Genomic DNA, 12,735 nt, shown 5'->3' with positions numbered 1-12,735 from the left:
GAAGGAAGATTTAAAACTTCGGAGTGAATCCGGGAAGAGGGAAGAGATGGAGGACTGACTTTTCACTCCGATTTCTGAGCCCCCAGCTGTTAGTGACGGAGAAGGACGAAGGAAGAGATTGCATTTTTGTTAGGCTGAAAGAGCTGTGGCGTTTTAAAGAAGTCTCGTTCTTTTTATTTAAGCACGAAAGGAAAAATCTCCAAAAAGCCCGGGGCTTGCAAAGCATCACGGTCTCAGAGAATGCAAATGAAGGTGCTTATCTCCCTGCCCGGCTCGGAGTCATGCTGAGTCCTATTCAGAGGGCGGAGGGACGCTGTGCTTTTTTTTTTTGTTTGTTTATGTTCTCACAACCATGCAAAGGTGGGTTTTGTGCTACAAGGATCTTTCTTTCTTTCTTTCCCTGTCTGCGGTTCCTTGCAGTTGCTTCGGTTTAAAGCACCGTTTCTCATTCCTTGCAAAACTGGGGCAGGACTGCCTCTCCTTGCAGCAGGCTCGGTTGCAAAATGTTTCCCTGATTTGGTTTATAAGTTCGCAGCAAGGCAATCCAACAAATAGGAAAGTTTTAATAAGATTTTCTGACTTTATTTGGTCTCTGCTGCAACCCCCAACCCCAACCCCTCCCAAGGAGAGAGTGGGAAGGAGAGGAAGGAAGGAGGGAGGGGGAAGGAAAAGAAGGGAGGGGGGAGAAGATGGAAGGAGAAAAGATGGAAAGAAGGAGGAAGATGGAAGAAGAAAGGAAGAAAAAGAAGAAGGGAGGGAGAAAAGAGGGAAGGAAGTGGGAAGAAAAGGGGAAGAGAGGGAAAGAGCAGAAAGACGAGGAGGATGAAGTTGATAGGCAAGAGGAAGGAGGAAGGAAGGAAGAAAGAAAAAGGGAGGGAGAGAGGAAAGAAGAAAAGATGGAACTAGAAAGGAAAGAAGGGAGGGAGGAAAGAGGAAGACAGGGAAAGAGCAGAAAGACAAAGGTGAAGGTAGATAGGCAGAAGGAAGGAAGAAATAGGAAGGAGGGAAGGTGAAAGGATGGAAGGAGGAAGGAACAGAAGCGAAGAGGAAGAGAGAAATGGAAAGAGCAGAAAGACAGAAAAGATAGATAGGTAAAAGAAAGGAAGTTGAAAGAATGGAAGGAGGAAGGAAGAGAAAAGGAGGAAGGGAGTGAGTGAGGAAAGAAGAGAGGATGGAAGGAGAAAGGAAGGAAGAGAAGAAAGTTTGCCTTTTAAGAGGAGTTAATGTTATAATTCATGTTCTAATGTTATAAATTTTAATCCAACATTAAGTTCCGAGCTTCCAAGTCATTTATTTTTAATGAAAAAAATTTTTACTCAAATTTTTGTGTTAAAATGGGGGGTGCGTGTTATACGCCGGTGCGTGTTATACGCCGATAAATACGGTATCTCTCTTTCCAGATTCTAGAATCTTTTCTATTGCTTCTGTCAGCATGGCATGTGGTTGTTGAGTTTACCAATCATGGAAACTGTTTTAACCTAACAAAGGGCAGAAATCTAAGTGGATTATTTATTTCTCTTTAGTCATCTTCCTTTCTTTCAACTTCTTATATTTTCTGAATATTTACTATTAGTGAAACCCTTCAAAAATGATCTGACTTCTCAAAAACATTCAAGTGCTTCTCTAGTGAGAGAGCTTGAATCAATTCAGTCAGATCAACTGAATTGCCATTTCTACTAGTGAATTTAGATTCCTTTAGGACTAATCTTGGTTTTTCTGGTGGCTTTCAGTACATGGAAAAATGATAGGAATTCTAGTTGGCAGTAATGGGGCACTGAATTATATATATAAATCAGAAGCTTAGTTAATATCCTCACACAAGAATTTTGTGTGGGATCAGAATTAGCTAAGACATATTTTTGATACGGAAATAAAATTACATCTGTCACCTCTTTCTCATTTGACAAGTATCAACAACTCAAAACAATAATATTTTGACAAGGGTTTAATAGCGCTCAGAAATTCAGCTCATACAAATGTAAAGGATAAACATAGGGCTGTTTCTTTCTAGTTCTAAATATGGCAGTTAAGCTAGTCAATTTAGACTATAATTCATCTGTCAAACAAACGCAAGGGCACAGCAACCGCTGACTTGAATGTCACTGAAACTATTTCTTGCTTTTAAAACATTTTGTAATCTTTCTGCAGTTTTTAAAAAAGAAATTCAAAGGCTCATCTGATTAAAAAAAACTTCATGAAATGTTTTACTACAGGTATATAAAATGAGACCATTTCTTCTTTACAAAAAAAGACAAAAATCAGATAAAGATTTTCAGATTTGATTTCTAGATTAATATTTCTGATTACATGCTATGCTATGACATGACATGAATGACATGTAACTTAAAGGTAATTCAAGTATTAGAGAAAAGAATTAAATTGGAACATATATCAAATGTCTTACTGCAGCTTGTCGGTGGGTATTGGAGAGTATTCCATGAATCTTCACCTTATCTTTTTCCATTTTATCAATGTTTACCCACAAATCTCGGCTGGAAGAATCAAATGGCCCATATATCCTTGAAATGTAATAATTGTGATCCATGTCTTCCTGGGAGAGAAAAAGGCAAACATATTGATCTTATTTTTGAGGTTTTTTTGAAATATTTAGAAACAGATACAAAACTGTTATTTTTTTCATGACATAGACAAGCAGAAAATCAAATGCTAGAAAAGAATAACAAATACCCTACTTGTGATTTTATAAATGTAGTTTTTATACTTTAAAAGTTTGAACTAAACTGCAACTACTTATACAGAAAAATGTGGTTTTGGCTTAAAAAATACAGTAATTGGTAAATCTTAACTGAAATCTGTTTTAATGTAGACAATTTACCTTTCATAAATGCTGTGTTTTATATAATATTTAAACTGTGCATTACAAACATGTTGGGCCATTTCTTGTTATTGTTCAAATATTTGTAGCAAAGTGGGATTGCCATTCCCAGTTTTATCTGCCTGTCCAATAATACTTGGGAAACCAGAATCTCTATTGCTCTCAGGGAGAATGTCACCCAAAAAGACCATGGACTTGTTGGTGACTCTTCTCAACTCTCCCTGCATTCCCTCAGCAATTTAAATGATTGCTACTTAATGGTTTCCAGAAAAGCCATGGGGATTTGATCATTCCAGCTGGCCCAGCTTTAGAGATATTGCAATTTCCCCCCTCTGACATTTTACTTGTTTAATGTAATTGATATTCCCAGATAAATTAGGGATAATTCCAAAGTAATTTTCATGAACAAGATCATTATTTTACAGTATTTTAAGAATTACACCAAAGAGTATGTGTCTCATGCATATTTGGGCACATATTTGGACATTCATATGTCAATTTAAAAAGTTTATACATATGTGTGTGTATTTGAATACACACACATTCGCACACACATCGATTCTTTTTTAAAGAATCAAAATAAGTCTTCAGGAAATCATAGTTTTTACAGGTAGTTCTCAGTTTACTACAGCAACTGGAACTGGAATTGCTATCCCTAAATGATACAATTATAAACTGATTGTGTTGCTTAGCCAATAGCAGTTCCAGAAGTCCTAGCAGTTACTGTTAAGCAAGGGCCATACTTAATGCTGAGGACCTCACGTGACTATGACTTCTGACTTCCTGCCAGTTTCCCCACTGACTTTTGGTACAGAATGTTGGAAATCTCGCCACTGTGATCATTGGAACTCTTGAGGACCAATTGTAAATACCAGTTGTTCAGTTCACCAAATGAATGGGAGTAACCCACAGATTACCTGTAATTTTATCTGAGCCAAGAAATGGCTGTTAAATCCTAAGCATATCAAATTTTAATTTCTAGTAATAAATTTTTTTAAAAAAATCTCTTTTTCTGTTTAAAACCAAATATTTTTATGGTTCAACACAAATACTACTGCTGGAGAAAAATGTATGTGAAAACATAAACTATATATAGATCTGTAAAGGCTCATAAGATGTAACAATTTAATTTTAGCAAAAGAAATACCAATTTATATTTTAAAATCTATTGTAGAATGTAATTTCCATTTTGGTGACTAGGAAAAGTATGTAATGCAGACTTTTGTAATGTTATCAATTGCTCAAATTTCTTTATCTTGTTTGAAATTTCACCAAAAGTTCAAACAAACAAAAGTAACCAGCCACCATATTACAGAAAAGAAACTTCTTCAATTTGATGTCTGACTGTAAAAATTACTAAGCTCTATCCATATTACTTTCCATTCCCAAATGTAGTTTGGTAATGAGATTTTTGAAAATTTTATAGGAATCAATTGCAGTACAAAATCCAGATAATACACATTTTGACACAATGTGACCTTAAAGAAACTCTGACATCTACTTTTTGAGAAGCAGTTGTTTCACCCTTTAAATATATCATTCTGAAGAGTTTTGTGGAAGACAGCGAACTGAATAGGTTTCTCATAATGATCATGGGATTTATCTCAAAATTTCTTTTCTTGCAATCTTTCTCGGAATAATGCCATCACCTTACTGCACTATCTGGTCATAATGCAAAGAAGCAGGAACTCTCTGCTATGTACAATGCAGGCAATATGGTTTAATTGTAAGAGAGATAATAAAAATACAAATATTTTAAGCTCTCTTGGCAACTCGCCAGGTTAATCATAATTTGCCTGTCTGTCTGTCTATCATCTGTCTGTCTATCTACCATATTTTCCGGAATATAAGACACATTTCTCGCCCTAAAAGAGGGGGGAAATTTGGGCATGACTTATACACCGAATGTAGCCAAAAATGTGAGGCATGGAAGAGGCGATAGTCTGTGGCAATCCCCACAGCCTGGAACAGCTGATTGGGGGTATTCCAAGAGACTGGTCCACCCACCAATCAGCTGCTCATGCTGAATCAGGCTGCAATAATGTGCGGAAGCTAACCTAGCTGTGAGCTATTTGTTGCAAAGACATGTCAGAGTTTGCAGTAGCAATCACATTCAGAAAGCATAAACAAGTAACTGATTTAGCAGTTTTCTTTATACTTCTCTTTATATATAACATAACACATTAAGTAAATATACAATACCGAAAGCAGATTTTCCAACATGGTAGTTCAGCAGAGGAGAGAAGTTTCACTTTCAGTTTTAGTTTCAGATATCAGCGCAGCAAGAAGCTTTAGTACAGAACAAGCCACACCCTGGCTCCTTGCTGTCTTCTTCCTTGTTGCTCATACAGCAAATACTGCTTGTTTCCAAACTGTCCTCAACTCTCTCAAACACTGACAGGATGCTAGCCAGATGAATACCATGAATGCTGGTAGGCTGGTAGGCAGAGGCAGAATATTTTTTTTATTTTTCTATCCAAAAACTGAGGTGTGTCTTATACTCCAGTGCGCATTATAGTCTGAAAAATTTGGTATCTATCTATCTATCTATCATCCATCCATCCATCCATCCATCCATCCATCCATCCATCCATCCATCCATCTATCTATCTATCTATCTATCTATCTATCTATCTATCTATCTATCTATCTAATCATCTCTTTTCTCTTTGCAAAAATAAGAGCAGAATTTGGCAGAAGAAATACTTTTTTTTCTTTATGGTTGCTCCAGTTTTGACTTTTATACTTCCAGATGATTATCACTAATATTGGAAGTTGAACTCAACCATTCCAGGTATTAGGATGCATAGCAAGCTGAATCTGTCAGTGATATAGTTATAATATGAATTTATTCTACATTATTTTTTGAGATATGACTTTTTCGCTCCTGCCCTTAAGATGAAGATGAATTATCTATCTAAAATAGATAATTCCAAAAGAAGCCAATACAATGGATGTAATTTCATTTCATGTGAATAGTATGTATTAAAAATAGATAAAATTATTAACAATACAATGAATGTTTCTTTAATTTTTGTTTGAGAGAGAGGCAGAATTTTATTTATAGTTTTCTCCAAACCTTGGCATATGATAGTAACCTAAACAATGTTTAATAAAATGTTTGGTTTCGTTATTAAAATTCTGAGAATTCTTAAAAGGTAACTTGCATTTTGGTGCTAGAAATAAAATATCAAATCAATCACATTGAAGTAAAAGAGATACAGTAAAGGTAGTCTTCAAGTTACAAAAGTTTGTTTAGTGACTGTTTAAAGTTACAACAGCCTGAAAAAGTGACTTGTGATAGTTTTTAACACCTATGACTATTGCAGTATCTCCAGGCTGCATTTGAAGCAAGACGTGAAGGATTGTAAAAAGATTATGATGATGGATCACACTGACCTCTGTTGTATCGTGGCACACGCTCGTCAAAATAGCGGTGATTAAACCGCGTCGCTAAAGCCGTGACGTCATCACCGCGCGTCATCACCGCCGCGACAACAGCGCGGCGACAGAAGGGCGCTTTAAAGCCAATTTAAATTAAGGTAAGTGGCTGATACATGCTTCGTTCTTTGCCTCTGTACCTCCAAAGGTACAGCGGCAGCGGGCTGACAGTGGCAGCGGGCATGGGGCAAAGCGGGCTGCCCAGCAGCAGCAGCCCGCGGGAAGGGTACAGCTCAGCTGTGGGGGGCAGCAGCAGGCGGGGGCTCCGCCGACACCCCCCGCCCTGCCTCTTCCTCCGGGGGAGGCACCGGCGGCGGCAGAGGATGCGGCAGCGGCGGCAGCTGAGGCTCTCCCGGGGCCGGCGAAGTCCAAGGAGATGTTGTTGAGGAAGAAGAGGGCAGCCTGCCTCCGCCCCGCGTCGCCGCCCCACCTGCGAGCCCCTAGGTTTAGGGTTAGGTTTAAGTTTAGATTTAGGGTTAGGGTGCTTTGGTAGGTGCGGATTTGCCCTCCGCGGTTATGTCATCGTGGTAGGGTCGTGTTTTTCTTAGCGCTTCGGACGGGCGCGGATTTGCCTCCACACTTATGTCGGCGCGGATAAGGGCTTCCCAGTTTTGTGGTGGAACCCTGTTGTATTTGGCAACTGTTGATTTCAGCATGTGAAACTGATTTGTTTTGTCTTATTTTCAAAAGTATTCTTCAACATTTTAGGTTTTTTACTACTAGGGCCATCATTGACTTCTAATAATAATGAAAGATTAAGTTATATATTTCCAAGTTTCCTGTTGTTTCCCAGGCAATGCAAGATATTCCGGTGTATGTAATTATTTAATCTTTAAAGCTGGGAACTACTCATCCAAGTGTGGTATTAATCATTCAGAACCATTTCCTGAAGAATGCCTTCAGCTACGTTAGCCTCCTGAGTACCAGAGGTCGGTTTCAAATCCCGACGCTACTTATTTGGTCGTGCTCATGTTTATGCGCAACGCTTCTGCACATGCAAAGAAGTTTCTGCACATGTGCAGAAGTGTCCAGGTGGGTGGGTGGAGCCTCCTGCCACTGCCACTACCAGTTCAGTTGATCTGGGTCAAACCGGGAGGAACTCACTGTGCTGCGCACCTATGTTCTTCAGGAAAGTACTTCTATCTGTGTCATAACCTATAGATTATCATTTGGCAGTGACAAAAAGGTAGCCTTCTTGCAGTGGACCTTCTCTTTTGTAGAATAACATGTCTTCTACATAAGTAATCCCATCTTTAGCTGTCCTTTAAAATGTATATGTTAGTCTTCCTGAACCAGGAACTCTCTCTAACACCTATCTTTTCAGGGCCTTTATTCTGTATCTTTCTGGATTATTAGAGGCAATTTTTAAAAATAAAATCTAGATGAGGAAATCAGAAAATTAACAAACTAAATTAAATCTGCCATCTAACTTAAAAGCCTGAAATCTGCAGGGAATAATTGCTCAGTTTTAAAATGAATTTCAGTTCACTAAACATGGAGCCAGTAAATAAGCTATTGGTCTAAAGATAAAACTACTGAAACAACAACTAAAAAACAACTCGATAGCAGTAACCGCGAGAGGGATCTAGGAGTCTAGTGGACAACCTCTTAATTATGAGCCAGCAGTTTGCTGCAGCTGCCCCAAAAGCCAATCCAGTCCTAGGCTGCTTAACAGAGGGGTAGAATGAAGATCACATGAAGTGTTAGTATCACTTTATAATGTCTTGGTAAGGCCACACTTGAAATCCAGTTTTGGTCGCTACAATATAAAAACGATATTGAAAATCTAGAAAGAGGTCAGAGAAGAGCAACACAAATGATTAGGGAACTGGAGGCTAAAGCACATGAAGAACAGTTGCAAGAATTCATCATGTCTAGTTTAGGGAAAAGAAGGATTAGAGGTGACATGATAGCAGTGTTCCCATATTTGAGGGGCGGCCATAAAGAAGAGAGTCAATTATTTATCAAATCACTTGAAGTGCGGACAAAAAACAATGGATAGAAACTAATCAAGAAGGGAAGCAACCTAGAACTAAGGAGAAATTTCCTGACAGTGAAATTATTAACTAGTGGAACAGCTTGCCTCCCAAACTTGTGGGTGTTCCATCACTCAGGATTTTTAAAAAAGACATCGGACAGCATCTTGAATTGTATAGGGTCTCCAGCTTGGTTGGAGAGTTGGACTAGAAGACCTCTGAAGTCACTTCCAGCTCTATTATTCTGTTATTCAGTTGTTCTTGCTATGGTCCTGTGTATCGATCCCATCAAGTCTGAAAAAAAATCTGGAATGATGTAGAATCTCCATGGGCAGGAATTGGACTAGAAGACTTTCAAGGTCTCTTCCAATCTTATTATTGTAAAAATTAATCACTACATGGTTAAGAAGGAATCAAAGGCTGATGTAACTTCCATAAGAAAATTGTTGAATAATATCCTTAAACAGGAATATTCCTGGTTTTGACTCTTTACATAATCTGTACTACACATTTATCACCCAAATGATAGATGAATACAATATATAATAATGTAAAATAAAAGGGTTAAATGTTTCTTGTTCTTAGATTTCCCCCATTGCCCAATGGTGTTTTAGTATAAGAATGGAGAACTTATATCTGTCCATGTGTGGGCCATCATAGACAGACACACTTGATGTTTGTTGGTGGTAGGAGTTGAATTTCCACATCTGCAGAGTAATAACTTCCTTACCCAGGTGGTTTACAACAACAGAATGCATTTAAAAATTCTTAAGAATTAAAACATTTCCAATTAAAAATACCTTAAAAATATAACCCAAGTTAAAATCCAACCAAAACAAAAAAGTCACTAGTATCTAAATGTCTATTGGAATAGAATTGTTTTTACAGCTGTACAAAAAGTTTAAAGCCAGAGGACAATGATATACTTTCCATTCTGGAATTTTACTTCTAGGGAATTATGAATAATCTGCAAAATTACTGAACTGGTGTATTTCAAGTTATGTGCAACTAGGAGGCTAACAGTTTAAATTTTTAACTTTTAAGTAAGATTTGTGGTCATGTTTTATTCATGTATAGTATTAATAAAAAAAACAAATGTCCTACTTTATCTATGCTCCTGGTTTTAGTTTTTATCATGACTCATATTATGTTACCTTTTGATTTTAATCTGTCTGTTGTTTTTTCAGAACATGAAAATTCTGTTTGGCTTCATAAAATTATCCTTTTTTGCAATAAGCCTAGGGGAATAAAGAGATTGTTTCTGTCCTCTCCCTACAGCCTTGTTTTGGGACTTGGAGGTCAATCATTAGACTGCAGTGACAACACTTCAATGAAGACTTTGTTTGGTGTAATCCTATCTATTCACACTGACCAACTATTATCTCCACCCATTTCAATCCAGTATGTTTTGCAATATTCCTTCCTCTCCAAAAGGATCTTGGGTTTTCCCTCCCTTATGTCTAAACTGTACTGCAACTTTCAAGTACTGATAATTGTAGTGCAAATATAAAATCCAGTGAGTTATTGTGATCTAAACATATCAGTTTGGGAAATATAGATCTGATAGATTTATTATAAGTGAAACTCTATTGCAAAACATCTCTCTGACATAGAATACTTAGAGCAGCTATGTACATTATTAAGATTTCCAAAACAGAAAATCTTAATGCTGTTGGAAAAATGACACTGTATAAGGTATTAGCCAATTAGAACCCTGGGAAGTGTTCTCTTTGAAGACAGCTAAACTATAAGCAGTCACAACACAAAGAGACAAACAGCTAAAGGGCAGGGGCAGAAGATTTAGCATCTGCACTTATGTTGTAGTAAAACCTATAAGCAACTCTGATAGCTTATGATGTCCAAAACTTCTTATCTGACATGCACAGATGAATGCACAGAGACAATATGAAAATTTAATATTGGAAAATGTAGACTTCTATTATTTTTTTAAAAAAAAACTTTTTTCACTTGGATTAAATTTCTTATCATTTTGAATCTAATAACCAACTCAAAATAACAGAAGCATGGAGATTTCTGAATATTTATATGCATGCAACTGAGTTATGGTGATAAGCACTGTCCATACTGCTACTTATTCCATATCAATGTTAGACTTTATAGAAAGCAGAAGAGCAGATCCAGTGGCAGTTTTTACATAACGTATTTATATGTTTTTTATCCTGCCTTTATTATCTTAATAAATAACTTAATATGGTGAATATAATAGCCCTTTTCTTCTATTTTTTCCCATAACAACACTCCTGTTAGGTGAGCTGAAGAAATGTTTACTAGCTCAAATTTATCCAGCTGGCTTTTATGCCTAAAATGCTACTTCAACTCACAATCTCCTGGTTTCTAGCTAGATGCCTTAACCACTAGATCAGATTAGTTCTCAACTGAATTATTTACAAATCAAGCTTTCCAATTGCACAAAATCTAGCTTTGGCTAGTTTCAACCTAGGTTGGGGTATATTCAATGGCATAATGATTATAGCCAAGTCAATGGACTAGATTTTCCATGCTTTAAATGCTCTTACTTTACATACAAGGAAACAATATACAATATTTTTAACTGATGCTACTAAGTAAAATTATGCAGTACACTGAAGATGAAAATTGGGCAAGCCATGGTGAATGAAGTCACCTTACTATCTCCCAAGAATGAAATGAGCTATACTGTATTTTTCAGAGTATAAGACGCACCGGAGTATAAAAAGCATCAAGTTTTGAAGAGGCAAATTTTTTTTAAAAAAGTTTTTGCATTCTGCAAACTTCCCCAAAACAACCCATTTTTCGTGAAAATGAGCCAATTTTATTTTTTAAAAAAGAGCATGAATAGCCCTTAGGAGGCTTGTAGAGTGTTCCTGGGAAGATTGGGGAGGGGGGACAAGCAAAAAATGGGCCTGGTTTTGGTCAAAAAAAGTGCATTAGGAATCTTATAGAGTGCTCCTTGGAGCTAGGGAGTGGCAAAATTGAGCAAAAAACGGCCCATTTTTTGCTCATTCTGCCCTCCCCAGCCCCCAGAAACTCTCTGAAAGCCTCCTACAAGCTATGCATGGCCATTTTTAAGGGGCAGGGTTTCAGGAGGCAGAAAATTCTGTATTCTGTGTATAAGACATACCCAGATTTTCAGCCTCTTTTTTGAGGGAAAAAGATGCGTCTTATACCCCCAAAAATATGGTAATTCAAATGTGTCTGGAAAATGTTGAAGAAATCCATTTCAGATCCATCCAAGTATATAACGTTTAGCATAGCATTCAAATGTTATGATACTTTTTTCATTATCGGTGAGACTCAAAGCATAATTAAATTGCAGCTAATATAATGTTTTAATTTGTATCATGTATCATGTAATTAAATCCCAACCACCTTCATGAATAATGCCCAACATTCAGGTTCAAAATGTTACAATCCTTTCATGATCATACAGATCCACCATAGAGGTTTTTGGATGCCCTGCCACTGTGTCCGCCATAGAGGCTTTTGGACGTCCTGCTGCTGTGTCCGCCATAGAGGCAGGATGTGTCCCACCTCTATGGTGGGCAGACACAGCGACAGGGCTTTTGGACGTCCAAAAGCCTCAGCGCTGTGTCCACCATAGAGGCTTTTGGATACCCCGGCACTGTGTCCACCATAGAGGAAAAAGTTCCTTAGACCAAAGAAAGATTTAAAAGCAGAGAGGATCTATGGAAAGCTTCAAAGAATCAATGCTGGATGGAAACAAAGCCGCTCTGCCGCCCCGGTGCTAAAGGCAAAAGCCGCCCTGCCGTATGTCCAAAAGCCCTGCCACTATGTCCAACATAAAAAAGTGCCAGCCCGTGCGCCAGCAGAAGCAACACACACACACACACACACACACACATTACTTACAATAATACAATTACTTACAAATTACATTAATTTTGAATTCCTACTCCTCCCTCTGTCCCACATACCTTTTCCAGCTGTTTCACAGAGAATTTCAACTCTACTCTTGTCTGCCATGATGAAAATGTAAAAAGAAAAAGGCAAGAGCTGCTAAGGTCAGGCTGGATTAGCTGCTGCCAGAGTCCCCAATGGATGACTCTGCTTAACTGTTTAAAAAAGCCTCTAAAAAAGTGCCCTCTACAGGAGGAGGCAAAAGAACCACGTGCCTCATCTACATAAGGAATTTTTCACCTTTTAACCCTTACTTAACTCTGCTCGAGTGATCATAAAGATAGACTAAATGAGGCACCTCGTTCTCCTGCCACTCCCTGTAGAGGGCACTTTTTTAGAGGTTTTTTAAACAGTTAAGCACTAAGCAGTGTCATCCACTGTGACTCTGGCAGCAACTACCTCAGCCTTTTTCCTTTTATTTTTTTTTTCTTTTCATGATGACAGTGGTGAGGCCCTGCCTCCCCTGCCTGCACGTCACTGATATATACAGTCTCTTTTTGGGTGATTTATTTCCTTTTCAAGGTAATTCATAAATTACCTTTTAGATCTGCATGGCTTGGGAGA

The 12,735-nt window shown here is 37.8% G+C and overlaps 1 protein-coding gene across 2 annotated transcripts in view; it reads right to left on the bottom strand.

Annotated features, from left to right (window-relative positions):
* The window catches only part of PLXDC2 (plexin domain containing 2), a 276,086-nt gene that overhangs the window by 99,334 nt on the left and 164,017 nt on the right, over positions 1-12,735 (bottom strand). For both annotated transcript variants that reach the window (XM_032237801.1, XM_032237802.1), the window contains exon 3: positions 2,405-2,551. In XM_032237801.1, the coding sequence (XP_032093692.1) occupies positions 2,405-2,551 (147 nt within the window). The remainder of the gene's footprint in view (positions 1-2,404; positions 2,552-12,735) is intronic.

This window comes from Thamnophis elegans, chromosome Z (assembly GCF_009769535.1).
Source record: "Thamnophis elegans isolate rThaEle1 chromosome Z, rThaEle1.pri, whole genome shotgun sequence".
NCBI lineage: Eukaryota > Metazoa > Chordata > Lepidosauria > Squamata > Colubridae > Thamnophis > Thamnophis elegans.
The sequence above is the reverse complement of the archived record's forward strand: the minus strand, read 5'-3'. Positions and strand labels throughout refer to the sequence as shown.